The sequence below is a fragment of the Crotalus tigris genome, unplaced genomic scaffold, assembly GCF_016545835.1.
Source record: "Crotalus tigris isolate CLP2741 ecotype Arizona unplaced genomic scaffold, ASM1654583v1 scf7180000023618.1514416, whole genome shotgun sequence".
Taxonomy (NCBI): Eukaryota; Metazoa; Chordata; class Lepidosauria; order Squamata; family Viperidae; genus Crotalus; species Crotalus tigris.
The window spans coordinates 692,501-718,826 of NW_024100082.1; the positions used below are offsets into that span (position 1 = coordinate 692,501).

Here is a 26,326-nt window from a genome sequence, read left to right on the forward strand (position 1 = left end):
GTGCATGAGCAAGATAAAATTATAGCTATAAAACTGAATGATTACTTTGGATTGTTTGAGTTCTCATTAAATTATCCTTCCTTCCTTCCTTCCTTCCTTCTTTCCATCTTTCCTTCCTTCCTTCATTTATTTATTTATTTTGCAGACAATGTGCCTTGGTGGCCCTTGAAGATGTGAAAGTTTATCTAATGGAAGAGTCTGGCCAGATTGCTGTAAGTGCACACCTGATCATTGGGACATAATGCTGCAATGGTGGGAAACTGGCTTTCGACATACTGTTAAATTACAACTCCCAGCACCTTTAACTTTCGCAACCCTGGCTGATTTATAATTCAGTAATATCCGAAGGATCCAGAAGAGATCCTTGGAGCATTAAACCAATTTTTTTTAAAGGGCATATTGGCCAGGCATCAGCCGTGGCTTTGCTGGGATGGTAGGACCTGGAATAGCCCAGGTATGCCAGATGCTGAAGCCAGACTTAATTGGAAGCATGCAGATAGTCCTCAGCTTATGACCGCAATTAGAACCAGAAGTTCTATCACTAAAAATGCAATTATTATATGAGCAGCACCTGATTTTATGTTCTTTTCTGTGCAGTTGTTAAACAAATCACCACATTTGTTTTGTGAATCCAACTTCCCATATTGACTTTGCTTGTCAGAAATCCCCTGTAAAGGTCCCAAATGGCAATCATATGCACTCCAGGATGCTGCAAATGTCATAAATACTTGCTGGTTGCCAGATGTCATCCCAGATGGGGATCTGGGATGGTTATAAGTGCAGGGTCCAATTATAAGTCACTTCCAACATGATCCATCTCTTTTTTTCTGCTTTTTGTTCAGGTCTTTGATGCAACCAACACAACACGAGAAAGACGGGATATGATTTTAGCTTTCGCCAAAGAAAATTCTTTTAAGGTGATTATTTTGTTGCAAAATGTCTATGAAGATTCTCAGTCATCCAGGTCATGGTTGTCCCAAAAGTGGTTTTTTCCAAAAGCAACTGGACTTTTTTTCCTCTTGAAAATGTTTCACTTCTCATCCAAGAAGTTTGTTTAAAGATAAAGGAAAAAACAAAGTCCAGTTGCTTTTGGGAAAAAAGCAGTTTTGGGACATTTTGTTTCAACTTTGCTCTAGTATGAAGTCAGAGACAAATAACAACAACAACAATAATAATAATAATAACAATAAAGTTGGAAGGGACCTTGAAGGTCATCTAGTCCAACCCCCAGCTCAGGCAGGAAACCCTATATCATTTCAGACAAATGGCTGTCCAGTCTCTTCTTTAAAATTTCCAGTGTTGGAGCATTCACCGCTTCTGGAGGCAGGTTGTTCCACTGGTTAATTGTTCTAACTGTCAGGAAGTTTCTCCTTCGTTCTAGGTTGCTTCTCTCCTTGATTAGTTTCCACCCGTTGTTTCTTGTCCTGCCTTCAGGCACTTTGGAGAATAGCTTGACTCCCTCTTCTTTGTGGTAGCCCCTGAAATATTAGAACACTGCTAATGCAGTGGAAATCATATGATTCCAGGATGCTGCAAATGGACATTTGTCTTTTGCTTTAATTTTGATTTGCCAAATGAAAAAGTACTTTTGCCATAGGCAATCTCATGTACCAATTGGTGAATTTCTGAAAATAAACAAACTTTGCTATTCCTACAACATAAATAAGTATCCTAGCTTCATCAACATTTTTTCTATTCAGTGACTTTGTGTCCAGCATATAGTCATGTTTGAAGAAGTAGCTAAGACACGTTCCAGCAGAATATTGACTAGTCTTTTCCAAAAGACATATTGTGCTATGCCTGTGAGTCAGTAAGCAACTCTAAATTGATCATACTGGAATTTTTGTAAACATGTTCCAAATACATTGCTGTAGATTTTTAATGGTTAATTATTGGTTGGTTAAATATGCAAATGATAAAATGATGCATTTTGGAATCCAATAGTTGATTGGATTTTTATCACATTTTAAAAAGATCCATTTGGTCACATCATGTTAGTTGAAAATCCTCACTTCCTAGTCAAAGGTGAACTTTGATTCAGATTCCAACAAACCCTGGAAGCAACCATTTCCTACCATCTGTCCCTTTTCTTGCAGTCTGCAAGATGGAAGAGAGGGAAAAGAGGATGAGAGAGAAATGCGAGAAAAGAGAAAAAGAGAGAGAGAGAGAGAGAGAGAAAGAAAGAAAGAAAGAAAGAAAGAAAGAAAGAAAGAAAGAAAGAAAGAAAGAAAGAAAGAAAGAAAGGAGATAGTACTGTAAAGATAGGACACCACCCATTTGTGGTCTGGTTCCACCCACCGTTTTCTTTGACCTGCCCTCATCTTAGTGTGCAATGCTACCATGAACAAATTATTTTTGCAGAAAAACAGTTCTTGAAAAAAAATTCTTATCCTGGCTCTAGAATTTTTTGTATTTTACAAATTAAAATTCATTTTTTCTTTTGAAGGTTTTTTTTGTGGAATCTGTCTGTGATGATCCAGAAGTCATTGCTGCCAATATATTGGTTAGTATTTTACATTCTCTCACTTTCTTTTGCTCAGTCATTCCTGCTAAAGAAAGAATGAGCATCATTGGAGCATGTTTAAGCTTAGGCTCTATAGCCAGAGTTAGAAGTCAAACCAGTTAGATCCAAGTCAAACCATGAGAAATCATGTTTTCAAAGCAGAAAGAACACAGTATGTGCAACACCATAAAGAGTTCAAAATAGGAAGATAAATACAGATGGTAAATCCTTGAACTGGGCACTGAGTATTAGTCTGCTAATTCTGCTAGCTCTATCCCACTCTGCACAAACCTTTCTCCTTTATATTGCCCTTATATTGCCCTACAGTGACTGCAACATATTAGAGTGCTAGAGTCTTTAGTATTTGTTTGTTTATACAATAATAGATTGTATAAACTGAGTACTGGCTCTGGGTGACATACAAATCAAAACAGATACAGTGTTTAAAAGCAAAGCAAAAAGTACAATAAAAGTAAATAAAGTAAATGGACACATCCTGGCCTATCTCAGAACCTGGGGAAACAATAGGTTTTCAGAGATCATATAAAGGCTTGTAGAGTTGAGGCCATCCCAATTTCTATGGGGATTGGTATTTCAAGGGGCAGGTGTCACGGTAGCAATTGTGCACAACCAATATTCCATCAGCTAACCTTGTTCTGTTAGATCTAATGAGGAGAGAGAAGGTCCTTAGATATTTGGGCCATATGCCATAAAGGGCTGGATAGGTGATAATTTCCCATTGCAGTAGTACAACCACAGGATATCTTAGCATGCATAGGCCATAGGGATGTAAGTCATAAACCCTTGATATATTGTTGTTTCTTTGGGGTGAGGGGAATATTTACTGTGTAATTATGTAACCACCATATATCCTGGTTTGATTACACTTATTCCAGAAATACTAGGCTAGGGTATCTAGAGTTGCCTGATTGATATATTTTAGATAGAAGATAGATGATGCTTGTCTGAGGAATTATAAGAATTGCTGATTAATTATTTTTCTTAGGTTTTCTTGGAATGTTTTACACTGTTCCCAAGAGTAAAACAAGCTAACATTTCTTGTCTCACTGTAAGAGTTAATCAATTTACCAATGGAAAAGTTCCTGTGTCAAACCCAACAATCAATAATGACAATTTTTTTTCACCACTGCTTAGTGTCATTTCCCTGAGTATTCTTTTCCTATTTCACCCAAAAATATACACGCCTGTCTATCTCAGGATAATGATCCATCTATCTGATGGACCAGTTTGTAGGCTATATATTTATGTTACAATAAAAGTTTAGATCTTACAGTGCTCTATTACTAGGTGTGCTATTGCAGAAGATTAACATAGATTCCCCTATGAACTGTCTAATAGGAAAGATACTGTATGCATAAATGCTAGAATATTTTGTATTAAAAGTATATGTTTTTGTTGTGTTAGAGCTTAAAAATAGTGTTGACTCAGTTAAATAGACAATATTAAAGCAGGTAATGCTTTCCCAAACATTGATGCAATCCTTTTGAAAGTATATTCATTAGATGTATTTATAAGATAAATGGATTATAGGATTTAAAAAAGTCTCTTAAAATTATTCGGGCATCAGAATCTGCAAAAATGATACCTAATTACATGAATTGGATCAACTTTTGGAAGCTGGTTATTAATCTTGGAAGGCATATCTGTGTATTAGAACTAGTGCAATTGCTTTTTTAAAAAAATCCTTTCTGTGTATTCAAAAATGATGAAAACTCTATATCTTGTTAGAAGATAATGTTTATTAAAAATAGTTGATTATTGCAGAGCTTAAGATTGTTATCACCACTGTTTATTTCTTTATGTGTATAAAGTTTCTGTATAGATACAGAGTTTATCTTTCAAAAAGTTTGTTTTGGTTGCACCAGGAAGTTAAAGTCTCCAGTCCAGATTATCCAGAAAGAAACCGAGAGAATGTGATGGAAGATTTTCTGAAGAGAATAGAATGTTACAAAGTCACCTATCAACCCCTTGATCCAGTTGATTATGACAAGTAAGATGCACAGCAAAGGAATCATGAGGGTTTTTGATCATAGACTTAGATCCAGAACACACCAGCCAAAGAGGTGACTTTTCTGAAGATCTTCCCTGTGAAAAGCCTCTTCCTGAATAGGTTTGGGCTATGACAGGGGAAGATAAGGTCATCCTTATAAATTTGATGAAATTCAAAGGGAGGAACACTCTGGGATCACAATAAACTACAGAGTTTTTTCAGTTACATTTGTTTCATTCTAAACTCCCTGTGCCTTAGTCCACTCTAAGAGAAACTTCAGGAGAGACTGCTCCATGAGGCTGCCAGGGGAAAAAGAATTGAAAAGTCACCTTTTACCGTACCTCAATCCACTGATACTTCTTGGATCATGGTTACTGCATGTGCTTGGAGTAGAAATGGATGGAAGAACAGATGGGAGGATATTATGGGAAGGATATTGTAGAAAAATGGAGCAAACAATGGAGAATTCAGAAATGTTATGCATGCAAGGGCTATTGTTTCTTACTTATTAAGAACAGAAAGAATTTCTAGTACAAGAATCAGGTTTGGTAACACCTGTTTTGATCTGAGACTGGTCCAGGAATCACTTCTCCTTTTTAGCAATATTTAGAAATAATTTAAAAAGCATTTAAATATTTTTTAACACATTTTATTGTTTTTTTTAAATTCTTAAGAAAAAGTACTCAGGACCCACCGTGGTGGTTGGGTAGTCAAACATTCAAAAGTAAAGACATATATAAACAACACAACTCAATAAATTTCACTATCCCCTCTCTATTCCCCTCAATTAACATGATACACTTAAATATTTCATTTCTATTTTAAATTTCTATTACTATTAAACCTGAGTTATAACTTTTATCAGTTTACAATTACAATTGTTTAAATTTAAAACAAGAAATTATCAATTCTAATTCTTAATCTCTCACATCCCTCATTTTATTACCAATCTCATTTATTTCTTCTTCCACTACACAATAGATATCCTAATAGCAATAAAATATTGATCAGCCCTATATATATGTAATCCCAAAGTCAATCCATCTCTTTAAAATAACGAGATAATATTAAACCTTAATTCATTCAAATTCACCAAACAAAATTCAAATTTTCTCCAATTACTTATCATGCCTTATCATGTCTTTGTTGTCATACAAGAAATCCATCCTAGTAATTTAAAACACTCCATAAAGCATCCCAATCCAAACAATCATCATTTTTTCAATTCCAGTGCATAATGATTTTCATATATTTTCAAAATGCTACATAAATACAATCCAATACATTCTTAATCTGTTTAAAATATCTATTCTAATAATTACGCTAATATATATATATATTTACTTGCTTCTAACTCTAAATCTTAATCCTTAAAACAGTCCATGAATCCAGTATTGCCTTTTAATCCATTACACAGTTTTAGATTTCTCTTTTAAGTCTAATTCTGGCTTTTTTCCTGTGCCAAGAAGGTTTCCATAAACACGCTTCCCTATCAATCAGTGAGTCTATTTTTGTTGCTTGGAATGGTCTTTGAAGAAATAGGAGTCCCATCCTCTGCATCAAGCATCTGTTTTTCTCCTCCTTAAAATATCATTGCTTTGTAGTTTCAAATCTCAATCTTTGCTTCATCTGTTCCTCAAAATTACACATGAGAGATTTTTAGAGTAAAATAAGTTCCTCTTTTATCTCAGTTAATTCCTCTTCTAATATAATTTGGTTTGTAAAATAGTCAGGTATAGTCTGGGCATCTGTTTGAATGTTTGAAGTGAAATTTCTGGATCTTAGTTCTGAAATAGATTCTTTCAATATGTCACAAATGTCTGTAATGGCCTCATGTATCTTTTCCAGTATAAGCTTATAGTTTAATTGTGAATGCAATTTCTCCATTTTGATAGTAGTTAGAAAAAGTCTCTCTTTTTTGTTGTTTTGTTTGTGGAGGCTGCATCTGATAAGAGTTAGTCTATATCTACACCCACAATTCCCACAGCAAAGCTTATCTTTTTCCAAAAATGATTTGAAGATCAGGTCTGGTCTAACTTCAAAAAGTAACCAGAAGGCGCAATATTAAATTTTTGCCACTAGATGTCCTCAGTAAGTTAAGAAAGAGTCTTTTCCAGACAGCATTACCTTGTTTCTATCTTTAAAAGTATAGTGTGAAAGAAGAAACAATCTTCCAACACCAGATGATAGTAAAGTTCTTAGCAGAACAAAAAAGAGAGAGTTTTCTGTATCCCCAAAAATATGAAAGTAAAATTTAATCTTATAAAACACCTTCTTTCCCAAAAACATAAAAGCTGCTTTCTCTAGCCAGGGAAATAATTCCAACACTCTTACAGGCAAAAAACAAAGACAAGTAGAGAGAGTAACAAGGAAAAATCTCACCCGGATTCACCATGGGGGCTCTTACAGCTTAGATGTTCTTGACAGGGCGACTTTCGACCCATATAAGAGTCGACCGGCGGAGGGAAGGCTAGCCGATGAGGAGACGAGTCTCAGCGTGTGACTAGAGATGCCGCGGAAGCCAGCATTTAAATATTTTAATAATTAGTATACTTCAAAAGTGTATCAGTAGTCAGAGATGCTTTTTATATGTCTGAAAATATTTGTTAAAATATAATGGGTTTTTTCCCCTCACGATTCCATAGAAATAAGCTTTTAACTTTCTGCTTTCCAAATATCTTTCTACTACTGTGTTGTCATTTCTCATTCACTGCTTTGGAGTAGTGTATTTGTGTGTGTGTGTGTGTGTGTGTGTGTGTGTGTGTGTGTGTGTGTATCTGCATTTCAGATTTGATCTCCAGAAGGTGCTTTGGACTAATAGAGAAGTGAAAAGTGCAGCTGCACCTTTTCCTAGGATCACATTACATTCTACAGCTGTTTTGCAAGTCCAGTGCAGTGGGTGGGGGCTATTCATCCTCCAGGATCTCTGAAACATCTTTTGGAATCTGAATCCTAAGTACTATCCAGGTCTAATATATAATTAGAAACCGGTTCTCATGTTAAAATAACCTAGTTCAGCTATTTTATGCATCAGCCTTTTTTTTTTTTTGATGCATTCTCCCTAAGTTACAAAAACAGACATTGAATAATTGTGTGATGACTTGATACCTAATAATTTCTGGCATTTTTTTTATTATAGAGACCTTTCTTTCATTAAAGTTATCAATGTTGGGCAGCGCTTTCTGGTCAACCGGATCCAAGACTACATCCAAAGTAAAATTGTCTATTATCTCATGAATATTCACATTCAGCCACGCACAATTTATCTCTGTAGACATGGAGAAAGTGAATGCAACCTTATTAGAAAGATAGGTGGAGATTCGGGCCTGTCCACACGTGGGAAGCAGGTATGGTCTAATTCACAGGAAGTTTGCATATTTTGTATGGCTCTTCTGTGTTTTAAATTCAAAGCAAAGAGGCCATCAAAGCACACACATTTAACATGTTTTTTGCACCCATGTTGTTTTAATGAATTACAGACAAGAGCTACTTGAATTTGCATACTACAGCTAAATTAAGGCAGATGTTCTGCCCACATTTACTTTCAGTTCAGTTTAAGACCAGAAACATGTGCTCAAAACAACAAACATTACATTCTAAATTTACTAATTTTTGCTGGAAGAACAGTTCAATAGTATTCTGAGAATACCCATAGATATCATCACCTTACACATCATTAAACACATTAACAATGATAAAATGTGTTTTAAATAAAATGAATGTTTAGCATTTATATCTCAAATTTTCTCTGTGATATCTTCCATCCCTAGTTATTTTACCCTAAAAGATTGTGATTACTCAAAGGAACCAACTCCTTGGTGCCTGACTAGTATATTAAATATTAGATTACTTTTATTGTAAATCAGAATACATAGTTATCACAGAAACTCTGCCAAGTTGGATAGAATTGTTTACAATAGAAATATTTTATATAAACAATTTACGCAAACAACTGTAATAACCCACTGGCTGATATGTTATTTTTAGATAATGGATTGCAGTCATATTACCTTTCCTCGATGGAAGGTTTCTTTCATGCCCTGCTACAGTCCATTGTACATCTCTAAAATTGGCCTGTAACACGGAAGAATTCTTCAGAACAGTATATTAACAGTATATTAAATTCTTTTCTATCAAAAAACTTTCTATTACAGTTGGAATTGTAGCACAACAGTTGGAAACAAAAAAGGGCTATGACCGTTGGCTACAATACAAGAAAAATGGCGAATTTTATATTGAACTTTGTGAATATAAAATTTTAGCTTTGTATGACTTGGGGAGATGAGTTGCTTTCTACAGCTTCCAAACCACTGTTCCTAATGCCACCTTAGAAATTTTCCCTGATAATGTAAGCAGCACAAAGCCAAGTTGCTGTCCTTATCTTCATAATAGGGAAGGGGAAATCTTAATCATGCTGTATTGTTTTCTAGTTTGCTGGAGCATTGAAAAGGTTTATCAAAGAGCAAGAGATTATGGATCTGAAAGTTTGGACTAGCCAGTTGAAAAGAACAATCCAAACAGCAGAAGCTCTAGGAGTACCATATGAGCAATGGAAGATACTGAATGAAATTGATGCAGTGAGTAGAATGGCAGAAAAGTTAAACACTGGTCTCGGGATAGTGGTGATATAGTTTCAAATAATCTTCATTGCCATAAAGATAAGCTGCATACAATTTCATCTGTCTGTCTGTTTGTCTGTCTGTCTATCCATCTATCTACTTCATACATTAAATTCAAAAATAAATCCCAATTCAATAGGACAGTTATGGTTGCAGACTCTAAGCACTTTTTATCGATACATCAGGTCCAATGTTGTCAAGCTCCTCATTGTTCTGGAATAATAGATGGTAGAATATATCTGCTGTCATGTTTGAAGAAATGTAAGTTTTGGAAAAGACAAACATGTTTAAGTTAAATTATATTCATTTGAGTTCAGTTCTTAATTTTCTAGGGAGTATGTGAAGAAATGACATATGAAGAGATTCAGAGAAAATATCCAGAAGAGTTTGCACTTCGAGATCAAGAAAAATACCTTTACCGCTATCCTGGAGGAGAAGTGTGTTTTTTTTATCATTGCTATACTAAATATTGCTGCTGAACTAAATGTTACCACTTTGATTTGTTAGAGTTTGAAGTGTGTTGCAACAATTGTCCCTTAATATAATTTTAAAAAAAGAACTATAATATACAACTCTCCTGGAGCTGGTTGAAGAATGGCATAATAAACATGCATTATCATTTTGGGGCAGAAACACAGCAAGTCTTAGTATGGCATAATTGCTTCCAGAAATTCTTATCCTCAAAGTCTTAACTTCTAATACACTGTTAGATTTTGAAATCTGAAATGCTATCAGAGCCTTATGAATCATCTCAAATTATGCAATTTTACCCACTGACAGATGTTCAGGTGTTATAGTAATGCCAATAAAGAATTAGGAAGTTCTTGATTTAGAAATCTTGCTTCTCCCAAATCAAAACAATGCATGTAAGCTATGTTAAATATTCCAAGAAAGGCCCATGATGTAATGTATGTAATATAATAGATAAAATATAATAAATAGTCAGCTAGTTGGAAAAATATTTGGATACTTTAAGAGCATATTTATTGGCAACTTCCCTCTTTTTGATTAATATTTTTCTTGGGCTTCTTTAGTCTTACCAAGACTTGGTCCAGCGCTTGGAACCTGTAATTATGGAACTGGAACGTCAAGAGAATGTCCTAGTTATTTCTCACCAGGCAGTTATGAGATGCCTATTGGCCTATTTTCTTGATAAGAGTGCAGGTAAAAAAAACTTTTCTTTTTATAGCATACAGAAATAAGGCAGTGATTATCTAGAATAGAGGTGAGCAGTCTAGATGTAGCTCACACAGTTCCTTCTCTAAGCTTTAGATCCCCAGTTCACATACTTGAAGTTGATCATTGTAGCTTGCCATAGAACTTCAGCTTGTAGTTCTTTTCTTTGGTACTTTTCCATGGCAACTCTTTGGAGGAGCTTCGTTTTTCGATGCTGATTTTTTTTAATGTCATAGTTTCTGAATTGCTTCCTTTTTTAACATTGCCCCACCAACTTTTATCTTACAACCCCAACCACCATTGCTACGCTGCCTTTATGTAGTAAAACCAAACTGTATTTAGTCTTCAATTATCAAGAGGTTTCCCATCCTTGACAGGAAACAAATTATAAACTACATATGACAATAAATGTATAATTAGCAATAGCACTTAGACTTATATACCACTTCATAGGGCTTTACAGCCCCTCTCTAGATGGTTTACAGACTTAGCATATTGCCCCAACAATCTGAGTCCTCATTTTATTGACTTCGGAAGGGTGGAAGGCTGAGTCAACCTTGAACCATTCAGAAAGGAACTCCTGGAGTGAGCAGTGAGTTAGCCTGCAATACTGCACTATAACCACAGCGCCCCCATGGTTCTAATTAGTAACCACATCAGTTTAAGAAATAACAATATTGATAGCAGCTATGAAAATAGGCTTCACTCAGAACTGCAATGTGCAAGGAGGGGAAATTTCCTTTTTCGCTCGCTTTAGTCCAGATGAAACTCAGCCTTCATATTCACACATATTTTTCCTCTTTTTCTCCTGAGTTTATAAAGCTGCCATAGTTACTAAAACAAAGTTGGTTTGTTGTTGATTATTTTCCAGACTAGATATGATTGTCCTGCCTAAAGTTATTGACATTTTGGGCACTTTCAAAACATACATATGCACATTCAGTGGATTTTACTGACATTGGAGCCAGTAATCTCCAATAAAGTGTGAAATTATTATTTGACTAGGCTTTATTGCAAGTTTGTTTATCTATTTTTATATTTATTATTTCTTTATATTCTTTAAATATTAGAATAACTGGGTTAATTACTTGCTACATTAACCATCCCCAGTCTAGGATAGTTTATGGTAATTAGATTGAATTCCATCTTGAAATTGTTAAATTTCTACACATTTCTCACAAATTGTGTGAGAATGTAGTTGTATTGCCTCTATTCTGTCCCTCAGTTCTAATTCTAAGGTTCTCTGCATGTCACATTTCAGAACCTGCAGATTTGTTCATTAATATATATTACATTCCTGCTCAATCAAAGTATACTGTGTATTTTAGATTACTGTTTCAGCAGATCTGTTTAACTTTTATTACTTTATCTTAGATGAATTGCCTTATTTAAGATGTCCTCTTCATACCATCTTTAAGCTTACACCAGTTGCTTATGGCAAGTATTATTTGTTTATGTAGGAACATGGGAGAGAAAAGCAGTAATGCAGATATCTATTTAGCATATATTTCATTAGATCAAGTAACTTCTATTTCTTGAATTAATAAACATAATTAGTACGTTATATATTATTTTTAGGTATATGTGGGGCTTTTACCCATATCAGTTTCCCATTATAAATCATGATACTTTTCCTAATAAAACATGAGAAATTAAATCAATGATAAGCTAAATTAAATGTGACTTGTTGGGGAATAGCTAATTAAATAATTACAGTGAGATCTGAGTCTTCTATCTATGTCTAATTCTTGCCTACTTTGGCATAATACTTCTTGGAGTCTATGGGACTCAAGTATTTCAGGTCTCTTCCTTGATAAATATTGCTTTTCATTTATCTGATGATCGTATAGTACTTCCTCTCTAAAAATGATGCCTAAAGTTCTGTATATTTTCAATTTTATGAAGGCTGTAAATTAGAAATGATTTCTCTGAATGTTGAAGCTGTAGACACTCACCGGGATAAGCCATCCACAGTGGTATGTATTATTTTTTGTTTGGTTATAACTCCTCTATCTTCTTATCTCTTTTATATTTCATTTCTGACTTAGTCATGGTCAATCTTAGGTAATTCCCAAGAAAGGGAAGAGTGAAAACAGTACTATATTTATAACGGGTTTTTCCTTTCTTTTGTTCTCCCCAAAACTGTGGGGAAAGCAAATTTTCATAAATATAGAAACCATAAACTAAATTCATAAAATTTATTTTATACTGATAAATGTTTGGTGATAGTTTGTGGACAGCTACATTGGACATATTAAATACTCCACAAAATGCAGACTTTAAAAAAAAACATGAAAGGATTAGATCAAGATAGAACAACTATGTCCAGGTTTAATTTCAGATCACTCATTGGTTAAAATTATGTAAAAATATTGTAAATTCTTCATTTCTGAGAAGGGACTGCTAAGGCTTTATTCTGTTTGCAAATATTAGCTTGGGCAGAGCTTCAAAACGCTTCTTTGTGATGATGAAGGCCCATGTGAAGCACCCTTCATGATGCTGTGTGAAATAGTGGCCCCACCTCCAAGAGCCATGTTACTTCACTTTACATTAGCAACCGAAAGAAGATTCTGTGAAGATGCTGCATTTGTACAGAAATCTCTCTGACTCTTCTGTTAATCTACTGGAAATGGTAGAAGAGGCTTCTGCACGAAGTCAACACATATAAAAAACTTTTTTGAATTACCAAAACTTGCAGATAAGACTTTGTGGAGATACAAAGTGCCTCAAAAAAGGGAATTGACAAGTACTTTATCAATAAAAATAACAGTTACCTCTTCCAGGCTTACAAATATGTCATTTCACATGCACAATAAGGTAGAATATGCTCCATTTGGGTTTTTTTGGTTTTTTTTTTAATAAAAAGTTTTTATTTTCCATTTATTCATCATACAAAATACAAAATACAATTTACAAAATAAAATAAATTCATGACCATTGATACCACCTGCCCATTCCCCCCAGGCTGCGTCCACCCTCTCTAAACCTTCCCTACTTCCCTCCTCTTTCTCTCCTCCCCTCCTACTCTCTCCCCTCCCCTTCTCTTCTTACCATCCTACTTCCTCCCTACACCTTCCTCCCCTCTCATCCCTCTCAGACACATGAACACAACATAGGGGAAATGCCCAAGCAGCACCTCTCTCATAAACTACCATATCTATATTATCCTTACCCACCCACCCACCCACCCACCCTCAACCCTCCCCCCTCACTTCCCAGAGCAGAGTACAGGGTTATTAATAACAATGTTAACAATAAAAAGAAGAAAAGAAAAAAGAAAAGAGAAAAAAATATATCATACTTAACCTTTAACTCCTATATATCATAAGCAAATCTCTACAACATTTACTAAAAAATTTACTCATAAGATAAATAAAACTTTGTAGTCCCGTACTTTTTCTGAATATAATCTATCCATCTTCTCCATACAATAATATATCTGTCTTGTGTATGATCCTTCAAATAAGCAGAAATTTTTGCCATTTCTGCAAAACTAGAAATATCCATTCTTCTAAAGTAGGCAACGAATCTTTCTTCCAGTATGAGCCTACTAGTAACCTTGTTGCAGTTAATAAATTCAACATTAAAATAGTTTCTTTGTCATTTAAGTCCACAAAAATACCCAATAAAAATAATTGAGGAGTAAACTTTATTTTCCTTCTAAAAATCTTTTGAATGTTCCACCAAATCATAATCCAAAAAGTCTTTATCTTTTTACAATTCCACCAAATATGAAAATATGTTGCATCCATATTACCACATCTCCAACATTTGCGTTGTAAATTAGAATACATACAAGATAATTTTTTAGGATCTAAATGCCATCTATAAAACATTTTATAAAAATTTTCCCTCAGATTTTGAGCTTGTGTAAATTTAACATTTCTGATCCAAATTATCTCCCATAAGTCCAATGGGATTGGTTCCTGGATATTCTGAGCCCATTTAATCATACGGTCTTTGACCAATTCTGTTTCTGAGTCTAATTCTATTAAAGCACTATAAATTCTTTTTATATGGGCCTGACTCTGATCTTTAATCTGAATAACCAAATTTTCATCTTCTAATGTTATTCCCTCTTTCTTATCTACAGTCCACCTGTCCACTATTTGTAAATATTGAAACCATGACTGTAGAATATTTTTTTGCCTTAATATATCTAGGGATTTTAAATGCCAGTCCGAACCTGACCAAATTAATAATTCTTTATATGAAATTTTATCAAAATTCATCCCCTTAGAAATTCCCTCAACTGCATGTCTGGGAATCCCCCAGATAGGTATTTTATAATTTAACCTATAATAATACTTTTTCCAAACTCGAAGTAAGGCATTCCTCAAAATGTGTGATTTGAAAGTCCGGTCCACTTTCTTATTAAAAATTAAATATGCATGCCAACCGTACATTAAATCCCACCCTTCAAGAGACAGAATATCCTTGTTTGTTAAATTGAGCCAATCATTTATCCAAGTTAAGGCAGCTGCATCATAATATAATTTCAAATTAGGTGCCTTAAGTCCTCCTCTTTCTCGGGCATCTTGCAAAATCTTAAACTTAACCCTTGGTTTTTCCCAGCCCAAATGAATTTGTTGATACCCCTCTGCCATTCCTCCAAATTTACATCTTTTTTTAAAATAGGTATCATCTGAAACAAGAAAAGAAACTTTGGTAGAACATTCATTTTTACAGCTGAAATTCTCCCCAACAGTGACAATTGCAATTTTTTCCAATCATTTAAATCCTTTTGTACTTTTGCCCATAATAATTCATAATTATTCTTATACAGTTTTCCATTTGAAGCAGTTAAATATACTCCCAAATATTTAACTTTTTTCATCATCTGAAAACCTGTGGCTTTAACCAAACTTTCCTTATCATTAACTGCCATATTCTTGGGTAATATCTTAGTCTTGTGATTATTAACTTTAAAACCAGAAACCTTCTCATACTGTGTTATAAGTTCTAATAGACAATCAACCGCTTGAGTCGGTTGTTCCAAAATTAAAACCAAATCATCCGCAAAAGCCTGCAATTTATACTCATTCTTTCTTATCTTTATACCCTTGATTACTGTTGATTCTCGAATCTGGATCAACAAAATCTCCAATGTTAAAACAAATAACAATGGAGATAATGGACATCCTTGTCTTATCCCTTTTTCAATATTGAAAGTCTCAGTCAGTCCCCCATTAACAACAATTTGAGCAGATTGTTGCTGATATATAGCTTTAAGTGCTTGTAAAAACTTATCCCCAAAATTCATTTTCTCTACCAATGAAAATAAAAATTGCCAATCTAATTGGTCAAAAGCTTTTTCAGCATCCAAAAATATAAAAGCCACAGGAATCTGATTGTTCTTATTCAAATACTCAATTAAGTTAATAATTTGTCTTACATTATATTTCATATATCGCCCTATTATGAATCCTGATTGATCACTATGAATCAAGTCCTTCATGACCTGCATTAATCTATTTGCCAAAATTTTAGTAAAAATCTTATAATCAATATTTAACAATGATATTGGCCTATAATTCTTGGGCTCTGTAAGATCTTGATCCTCCTTCAGAATCAATGATATAAACACTCTTTTCCAAGAAGGAGGAACGTGTGCTCCCAACAAAATACTGTTAAAGAGCTCCTTTAATGACTCCATCATTTCTTCAGATAAATTCTTATAATATGTCGACATCAATCCATCTGTTCCTGGAGACTTATGCTTCATTTGTTTTTGTTGTTGTGATTGTGCTTTCCAAAACTGTGGTTTCACTTCTTTTGCTCTGAGTTCTTTGCCAGATTGTACCTGGCAACACTGTCTGATTTCATATTAATTACATTTCTGCATGCCAGATTAAATATCCCATAACATAGTATTTTTTTGGCTTTGTTTACATTATTAGCATGATCTCTTATCTGTTAATTTATAGAGAAAGACACAATTGCTTTGATCCTCCTGACAAATGTAACATAACTTTTAATATTTATTTTCTTCAATATTAAGCATAAAAACAATACTGACATTCTGTTTAAACATAGTTTCCTATTGGCTGGTTAGGCCTTTAAGAACCCATACACAGGCCCCATCCCAACAATGTTGTGTGTCTTGCTCAACAAATCAAGTATAAAACAAACTGTGGCTTAGTGCAATGTGTAAACATACAGGGAGGAGTATGTAACCTGGTGGCGAGAGAAAATCATTCCGTAGATTTTTAGAAATACTTTCATTGAAATGAATGCCACTAATTTTTAAACTTGCAGATATGCATTTAAATTAATTCATGCAAATTGGTATTTAATCTAATTGAAATGAATGCCATTAATTTTTAAACTTGCAAATATGCATTTAAATTAATTCATGCAAATTGATATTTAATTTAATTGAAATGAATGCCATTAATTTTAAACTTGCAAATATGCATTTAAATTAATTCATGCAAATTGGCATTTCACATATGCGCTTTGAATCTTTTTCAATTAATTGGTAATGTTCTAGATAGCGGCCTGTATCTGTTCTTGGCAGATTGTCACAAAGCAAAATCAGTGCTGGCTAGTTCTTGGATGGGACAGCAGAGAAACACCTGGGCTGCACGCTAAATCAGCAACTTGAAAGAGAAAAAAAATCCCAAACAAAGGAAGAGCCATCCACTTCTGTATTATTGCCAGGAAAACAATGTTCATATAGTCTCCAGTGGTCAAGGTCAATTGAAAGGAGATAATTCTAGTTTAATACTCGTGCTTAGATATCTGCTTTCCAATATACTTTTATTTCTATATTTCAAAGCTTTAAGCTATGTCATATAATGCTATTGATTGCAAAAGTGCAGCCTCACATTTTTTTTCATAATCTAGCGGAAAAAAATGTTGACTTCAGAGTTAAACTGCAAAAATGTGAAGGCCACAACAATAATAATTTCTATTTTAAAAAATGCTGACTGAAGTTTCCTAGTCATTTAGTCATAAGATATATCCATGGAAAATATTTCTGTTCTTATGCAAAGAAACTCTTGGGAAATTTTTTTCCATCTGTAACTGTCATAGGGTGTGGAGGACTTAGTCATGCATCCTACCCACTCAGGAATCTAGTGGACCAGAGGAAGCAATAAAATCTCACTTCAGTCTCCTAACATAGAAATTATTTCTATGCAACAGTAGATATTGTACAAATTCTTATGTAATGCCAGTATAAATTTGTCCTGTATTAGAAAATAATATAAAATAGGAGCTTAAAAGTCCTTATTGTACGTGAATACCCATTCTGTTGAGCCAAAGTGGGCACTGGATAACAATCTTATATCAGAAATAATATACAAAACAGTGGTGTTGCAGAGAAAGATTTATGCTGACAAAATTGGAAAAGGAAAATTTTCCTTTCTATCTGTAATCCCCAGGTACTTTTAATATTTTGCTCTGTTGTATCTCCCAGGCTACAGAACAGCTGTTAATGGTACTTAAGAGAGGGAGAGAACGAAATCTGTCTATGGATCCTTGAATTTCATCCCTATTCTTTGCATGCTATTGATATTATTTTATGTATTTATAGCATGAAATACATATCCTATGCTCTATTTCTAATTCTGAATCAATTTTTTCAACTACTAACTTGCTGTGAGTTAATCTCTAGAAATTGACACCTCATCCCAGTTTTTTTGTAGGAAAAGTAATATCTGAACATAACTTTGTTCACTATTTTAAAAACATTTCCACCCAAACTACAACAGTGAAAAGCTGCTGAAATAACAAAATCCTACTAAAATAGTTAAATATCATGATAAATAGGTACGTTTGGTGTAATAAAGGGACTGAAAGCTACCACTGAAAAGGTATTAGGCAAAAGAGTTTCAACAGTTACTTTCCAAAAGGCCCTGTCCACTGTACTATTAAGCTCTTTGCTTTGAAAGGTAGACAAGACCTTCAGCCCTGATCAAGTGTAGGCAGCTTAATACTGATAAAGTTGAACTTTCCGATAACCTGGATCCAAATCATATAGTGTTTTAAATAGCAAAACCCATCATATAAATTGTATCTGAAAGCAGACTTGTGGCCAATACAGGTGGTATAATAGAGATATCACATATTTCAACTGTATCTTAAAAATGATCACTGTGTACCAATTGCAATGTCTGAATGATCACATTATAATAATTCGACTGTAGCATAGAATACTGAAACAAGATTCCTCTGGTGTCAGAGTTGTCTTAGTTATGCAAATCAAAGTATGCATTTTAAAACAGAAGCTGAAATTACAGAATTTATGAGAAAAAATATTTTCTACCTTTCAAGACTTGTAAAATCAGCAGTTAATATGTAAATAGCCTTTAGTCTATTTACATATTTACATAAAATGCTTTATTTTTTCCACTGCAGATTTATCAGAAACAAATACTTCTAGTCATTTTTTCTGTTTAAAAAAATATGAATTTCTTGCTGAACATTATGTTTTATTAATTTGGAAATTAATTAATTAATCTTTTAAAAGACAGGATCTTCTTCAGTTTACAATAATTGCAATGAAGACAGGCAAAATAAGATGCTTTCTATTTTTTTAACACATTGTTGCAGAAACTTTATAATTAAGAACAGGCAAAATTAGTTCCTTACTCCATTATGATTTCCCCCTTGGTTTACTGAAGAGGTGAGCAATTGTCACTTCTTTAAAATTCAGCTGCTGAAAGCCCTAGAGACTGTAGCAGTGACATTATCAGAAAAGGAAGGAAGGGATTTGTAAAAGTTCTCAGCCAGTCAAAATCTTTATGTAAACAAGGAAAAATGTACCCAGCAATCAAGGCTGGGAAAAGAATGGCAAGAAATCCATTAACTAAAAAGCAGAGGAAAAGATCTAGCAGATATGCAGTTTATGTTTATTTTTAATATGCTTTCTTGCCAAACAGTTTTGTCCTTTTATTGGTCTGGGCCTTGTGTTAGAGCAGGGCTTTTCAACCTTTTCACCTATTGTACCACTTTTAGGATATGGCAATATCCGAGTACCACCAGTCGCCTAGCAAGGTGTCAAAAACTTGATGACTAAAAAAAGAAAAAAGTGATAAAGTACAGGTAGTCCTCGACTTACAACAGTTTGCTTAGTGGTTGTTCGAAGTTACAATAGTACTGAAAAAAGTGCCCCCCAAGCCACAGCCAAGCAAGATACCTGCCGGCCCGCCCGGCGGCACTCTTCCTCCTGTCTGAGGTTTTCATTGTTGTGAGCATTTATGTTGAGGATTGGCAGTGGGAATGGGGTGGGGGGTGTTTGGTTTTTATTTCCCCCCCCCCCGTCTGCTGGGTGGTTGCAGCAGGTTTTGGTCACTTCACATGACCCTGGGACACTGTGACCGTCATAAATATGAATCAGTTGCCAAGCATCTGAATGTAAATCACAAGACCCTGGAGATGCTGCAACATTCCAGCTGATCAGTGCTTCTTCTGGGCTCAGCAGAAGCAGCAGGATCAGCGCAGAGCTCCAGCCAGAGCCTGGCTCTGGCGCTTCCACTGAGCCCTGAGAGCCCTGCAGCTCCAGCCATCTCTCGCTCAGGCTTGTGCGGTGCCGCCACCGGTTCAGCTCATTCCCCTCCCCCACCCTTTTCTAGGGTGCTCGCGTACCACCTGCCAGGTGCCAATGTACCACAGGTGGTACCCATACCACTGGTTAAAAAGCCCTGTGTTAGAGGCCTTAAGACTGGTTCCCCCTATAGTGGTGTGTGTGTCTATGTGAGCGCCCATGTCTTATATAGTTTTAGTACTATATTAGCTGCTGACCAGTAGGAGGCACTAAATGACTGGACGAAACGGGATAGCTAATATGACTTCTAATAATCTAAGATTTAAACTCAGGGTTGACATATAATTGAGATTAAGTTTGATCTGCCTTCTACAGGAATCAATATCTGCATATACATTACTTTTGCAATAAATTAACTGACCTAGGTGGATTGAGCCTGAGGAGCTTCTGAACATGGGGATATTGTTTCTGGAAAGTTGATATTTACTGTTGGACCTAGTATGAAATTTGACAGGTTTGCACCTATTGACCCAAGTATGTTTAGGAGAAGGGTAAATAAAATCTTAGTGTTTCATTCTCTCAGGAGGTTAAAACTTCAGTATTTTCATGCTTTTTATTTGAATAAGAAGAAAAATCACCTCATGCATTTTGGTAGTGTGGCCTGAGGTGGTTCAGGAGTTGATAGATTGCAGATCTTTAAGAAAATATATGGCAAAATCTGGTTTGCCCCAGAGGACATGGATAAAATTAGATTGCATCCAATGCTGACATGCACCAAACTTTTGCCTGTTCCCTTTGCCTCTTAAAGTGATTTGCTGCTATTCTGTACTGTTACATGGCTTCCCCAAGTCCTTCATATCAGCTTTCGGGGGTTAGGCATGGGGAATGCAGTGGAAAAAAAGGTTGGGCTCAGCAAAACTCTACTTATCTTACCTTGTTCAAGCCGAGTCATTTCCTACTTGTGTACCAGCACTCTTGGATGCATCTTATATTCACATTTCTTAGATGTCTTAGGAAGCAGGATTTTCATTATCACATTGTGTGCTATAGGGCAGAGATTATTGGGGGTGGTGGTGGGAGCACCTGGATGGATAGCATCAGAAACAGTGGCATTGTTTTTTGCTTTGTGGGTTAGTTTATCATTCTTATGGTATCCTCCATTTTTAATCAGAATAACCTTCCAAAGAGCCAAACCCCTGTAAGGATGAGAAGGAACAGCTTTACACCACTAGCCAGTCCGGACACACTAAAACGGCCTCGCAATTACAGTGTTGGGAGTCAGCCTCTCAACCCGGCAGGATCCCTGCTATTCCAGGAGGCTCAAGATCAACAAAAGCTTCAAGAGAGTGTTCAGGCGGTAATATCCTAAATCTCTACTCCAATTTGTACCACTGCCAAAACAAACAAGAAAAAGAAAGGCAGTTAAAGAGTACCTGCAACTGTGTATATGTGTATGTATGTATGTGTATGTATGTATGTGTATGTATGTATGTATATGTACATGTACATGTACATATACATACATACATACATACATACATACATACATACATACATATATATATATATATATATATATATATATATATTAGGTTTTAGGTTTTTGCTAACAAAGAATAAAGAGAGAATGGTATAGCTATTTCGGGTTCCTTTAACCCTCATCAGCCAAACTTACTCTTCTGAGTAAGTTTGGCTGATGAGGGTTAAAGGAACCCGAAATAGCTATACCATTCTCTCTTTATTCTTTGTTAGCAAAAACCTAAAACCTAAAAATGTAAAATGATGTCGCAGTTAGTGACTGCTGCTTGTGGATGGCTCTAGATGGATGGCTCTAGATTGAGCTGATACAGGCAAAAGAAAAGAAAAGAAAGAAGATTTCTTTCTCCCATATCTGGGCTGACAGGGTGTTCATTCAAGGTAAATATATATATATATATATATATATATATATATATATATATATATATATATATATATATATATATATGAAATAATGCTAAAGATAAAAGAATGACTCCTGGGTGTGTGCATATTGACAAATAAAATGTGAGCACCAGGAAGAAGTAAAACATTAAAAGTTTTATAAAACGCTAAAAGTTTAAATATAAAACATTTAAAAGTTTTTAAAAACTTTTAAATGTTTTATATTTAAACTTTTAGCGTTTTATAAAACTTTTAATGTTTTACTTCTTCCTGGTGCTCACATTCTCTCTCTCTCTCTCTCTCTCTCTCTCTCTCTCTCTCTCTCTCTCTCTCTCTCTCTCTCTCTCTCTCTCTCTATATATATATATATATATATATATATATATATATATATATAAAATAAAATATAAAAATGAACACTAGGGTAATAAAAACTAAGGAAGTTTTTAATAGGTTAAAACTATAAAAGTTTTAAAAAGCGCCAAGCTTTCGCCGTCACCTGCTGGCATCCTCAGGGCTGGCGTGCCAGAGAATGAGAAAGTCTTTTTATAGGCGTGCCGAGGTTTGCGCTCGGCTCCTTGATCTTGTTATGGGGCCTGATTGGTTCAGCCGTATGTAGTTGGCCTGCACTTTTTTTCTCTTCTTAGTTGTATTTTTATCCTCGTCCGTCTCCAGTTCTCCCAACCTCAGATTAGCTGAATGGCAATTCCAGTTATTTCGGTTGCTTTCATGTTCCGATCTCCCCTCAGGCTTGGGTGGTGGTGGACGTTCCAAGTTCCTTTCTCCACCCCGTTCTGTCCGGTTGCTACTTTTAGAGTCCCATATATTTCCGGTCTCAATGCTTTCGGTTTTAATATGTTTATCATCCTGGTAATCCCGTAAATTGTTACGAGTCTGGTGTAGCGTGGGGGGGTATTCCGCATGGTGGAGGGGTCGTCTCTTGTTCGTTGTCATGCCCAGCTGTCTCGCACGTGTCTTACTCCGAGTGCTCAATCCTGGGGGTGTGTGCACAGCCATCGAGGCGCGTCCCTCCTGGTTACAGTGTTCTTCCTCAGTTCTCCCCTTTTTTACCTTGTTGGAAGCGCTCGCGTATGTTCTATGGGAGTCCTCAGGATCGTCAGGTAGGGGGTATGACAGCTCGATCTCTCGCCTCCTGCCGCTCTCCGACTTTCCTTCCTCCTCTCTAACGGTATGTAGGGGTTCATCATCAACCACCTCCCGTGGTTTGTCCTCGTAGGAGCTGATCGTTCTAGCTGCATGGAGGGGTCTTCTCCTCCTTTCCCGACCAGCTGCGATGTTTCTTTTGGTGTGTGGGCAGGCCATTGCGTTTGGTGATTCCTCCGCATTTCCACCTGCCGTATCTTCCCTCATCTCCTCTTTGTAGCCGGGGGTCCGGACCTTGGTTCCTGTCCCTCCCCTGATCTTCTGGGATTGCGGCAGTCCCGCGGGGATGGTCGAGGTGCCTCGCGTTTGTTTCCCTTCTTTCGAATTGCACCTGATTCGTTGGGCGGTGCGGGTGCTACCCAGATTGTTATCAGGCCGTCGGGGGTGTTGCCGCTGATTATTGGCACTCCATGATCTTAAGGCTAGATAGGATGGGCATAGGTCAATGTGCCTATTAATAGACTTACTGCCTGAGAGCCATGCCTCTCTAAGAAGGCGGCCCCCTTTGGTGTTATCATTTGCCAATACACTGACGTCACTAAAGTTAAACTTATGGCCTAGATCCACCATATGGGCCCATATTTGGGAGTGACAGTCTCTCCTTCTCACTGCTAATTCGTGCTCGTGGACCCTGGTCTTAATGCGTTTAGCAGTCTCCCCAGTATAATTACATTGGCAGTCCGTACAGTCAATCCTATAGACGGCTGCTGATCTTTCGGTACTGGGGAGCGGGTCCTTAGGGCGCATTATGGCCGCTCGCAGTGTTTGGTTGGGTCTATGGGCCACCTGTATTTTGTGTGGTGCCAGGATCCTAGCTGTGGCTTCCGATACGTTATGGATATAGGGGAGGGCAATACGTGTGGTGGCTTGAGGCACGGGTTCTTGAGATGCAGGGTTACTCCGGAGTCCAGGTGGTCTCCTGAACTGATTAATGATTTTAACCGGGTAGCCGTTGCCTCTACATATTTGGAAGAGGTGGTTTCTCTCTTCTTTTTTGGCTTTGACGGTGCTGCAGTGTGTCTCCACTTGTTTGAATAGCGTCCTGACACAACTGGCTTTATGGGCCATCGGGTGATTACTCCTAAAGTGCAGAATCCTCTCTGTACACTCCCCAGTACCGAAAGATCAGCAGCCGTCTATAGGATTGACTGTACGGACTGCCAATGTAATTATACTGGGGAGACTGCTAAACGCATTAAGACCAGGGTCCACGAGCACGAATTAGCAGTGAGAAGGAGAGACTGTCACTCCCAAATATGGGCCCATATGGTGGATCTAGGCCATAAGTTTAACTTTAGTGACGTCAGTGTATTGGCAAATGATAACACCAAAGGGGGCCGCCTTCTTAGAGAGGCATGGCTCTCAGACAGTAAGTCTATTAATAGGCACATTGACCTATGCCCATCCTATCTAGCCTTAAGATCATGGAGTGCCAATAATCAGCGGCAACACCCCCGACGGCCTGATAACAATCTGGGTAGCACCCGCACCGCCCAACGAATCAGGTGCAATTCGAAAGAAGGGAAACAAACGCGAGGCACCTCGACCATCCCCGCGGGACTGCCGCAATCCCAGAAGATCAGGGGAGGGACAGGAACCAAGGTCCGGACCCCCGGCTACAAAGAGGAGATGAGGGAAGATACGGCAGGTGGAAATGCGGAGGAATCACCAAACGCAATGGCCTGCCCACACACCAAAAGAAACATCGCAGCTGGTCGGGAAAGGAGGAGAAGACCCCCCATGCAGCTGGAACGATCAGCTCCTACGAGGACAAACCACGGGAGGTGGTTGATGATGAACCCCTACATACCGTTAGAGAGGAGGAAGGAAAGTCGGAGAGCGGCAGGGGGCGAGAGATCGAGCTGTCATACCCCCTACCTGACGATCCTGAGGACTCCCATAGAACATACGCGAGCGCTTCCAACAAGGTAAAAAAGGGGAGAACTGAGGAAGAACACTGTAACCAGGAGGGACGCGCCTCGATGGCTGTGCACACACCCCCAGGATTGAGCACTCGGAGTAAGACACGTGCGAGACAGCTGGGCATGACAACGAACAAGAGACGACCCCTCCACCATGCGGAATACCCCCCCACGCTACACCAGACTCGTAACAATTTACGGGATTACCAGGATGATAAACATATTAAAACCGAAAGCATTGAGACCGGAAATATATGGGACTCTAAAAGTAGCAACCGGACAGAACGGGGTGGAGAAAGGAACTTGGAATGTCCACCACCACCCAAGCCTGAGGGGAGATCGGAACATGAAAGCAACCGAAATAACTGGAATTGCCATTCAGCTAATCTGAGGTTGGGAGAACTGGAGACGGACGAGGATAAAAATACAACTAAGAAGAGAAAAAAAGTGCAGGCCAACTACATACGGCTGAACCAATCAGGCCCCATAACAAGATCAAGGAGCCGAGCGCAAACCTCGGCACGCCTATAAAAAGACCTTCTCATTCTCTGGCACGCCAGCCCTGAGGAGGCCGGCAGGTGACGGCGAAAGCTTGGCGCTTTTTAAAACTTTTATAGTTTTAACCTATTAAAAACTTCCTTAGTTTTTATTACCCTAGTGTTCATTTTTATATTTTATTATGAATATCCCTAGGGTTCACATTTTTAACCTTTTTAATTGCATATATATATATATATATATATATATATATATATATATATATATATAGATATATATATATATATATATATATATATATATATATATATATATATACACATACATACACACACATACACACACACACACACACACACACACACACACACACACACACACACTGCCAAGAATCCTTTCTAGCTGCATCTGTACATCAGATGGATGTTCTTCTGAAGCCTTTTTATAGTGTAATTTAATAAAATGTGATTTTGTAAGAGGAAGTTGACTTTAAACGATTGGTACAAAGGGGCTGGTACTATTTTTAATTGAAAAAAGGCTATTTTCCTTTTTTAAGTTTTTAAAGTTTTCAGCCTTGAGGATTACACTTGAGTATTACTTTTTGTAACAATTTAAGTTTGGCAATAAAAATAATAACAATAATACTTTATGATTATTATTGTTATTATTTTCTCCACTTACTTTTCTCCTGCCTTTTTAATATCAAAAAGAAAATGGGGTGTTAAGTGAATCTGTAGGGTGCATAGGGTAAATACATAATAGAAACACAGACAATATTCTATACAATATATTCTATTTATATAAAATTCACTGAATGTTGCACATGCAGCATTTTGCAGTCATTTGGGAGGGGATGGTTTTCATTCTCTTGCCATATGCTATCTCCCTTTTTATTTTCTTTCTTTTCTTTTTGCTTATTTTGACTTCCTACAACTGAAGCTTGAGCTTCTCCTGTGCTGTTTTCTTTTTTTTGCAGCTTCAGATGGAAAGCCCTTGCATGTGAGTATCCTTAAGAAC

At 36.6% G+C, this 26,326-nt stretch overlaps 1 protein-coding gene across 7 annotated transcripts in view; it reads left to right on the forward strand.

The window, feature by feature from the left end:
- The window catches only part of PFKFB2 (6-phosphofructo-2-kinase/fructose-2,6-biphosphatase 2), a 51,227-nt gene that overhangs the window by 11,753 nt on the left and 13,148 nt on the right, over nucleotides 1–26,326 (forward strand). For 5 of the 7 annotated variants that reach the window (XM_039320098.1, XM_039320097.1, XM_039320093.1 and 2 more), the window contains exons 5-16: nucleotides 146–212; nucleotides 843–917; nucleotides 2,447–2,503; nucleotides 4,390–4,514; nucleotides 7,654–7,861; nucleotides 8,945–9,091; nucleotides 9,466–9,570; nucleotides 10,168–10,297; nucleotides 11,684–11,746; nucleotides 12,215–12,285; nucleotides 20,974–21,159; nucleotides 26,286–26,308. In XM_039320098.1, the coding sequence (XP_039176032.1) occupies nucleotides 146–212; nucleotides 843–917; nucleotides 2,447–2,503; nucleotides 4,390–4,514; nucleotides 7,654–7,861; nucleotides 8,945–9,091; nucleotides 9,466–9,570; nucleotides 10,168–10,297; nucleotides 11,684–11,746; nucleotides 12,215–12,285; nucleotides 20,974–21,159; nucleotides 26,286–26,308 (1,257 nt within the window). The remainder of the gene's footprint in view (nucleotides 1–145; nucleotides 213–842; nucleotides 918–2,446; nucleotides 2,504–4,389; nucleotides 4,515–7,653; nucleotides 7,862–8,944; nucleotides 9,092–9,465; nucleotides 9,571–10,167; nucleotides 10,298–11,683; nucleotides 11,747–12,214; nucleotides 12,286–20,973; nucleotides 21,160–26,285; nucleotides 26,309–26,326) is intronic. The other 2 variants (XM_039320096.1, XM_039320099.1) reach the window with 2 other exon arrangements.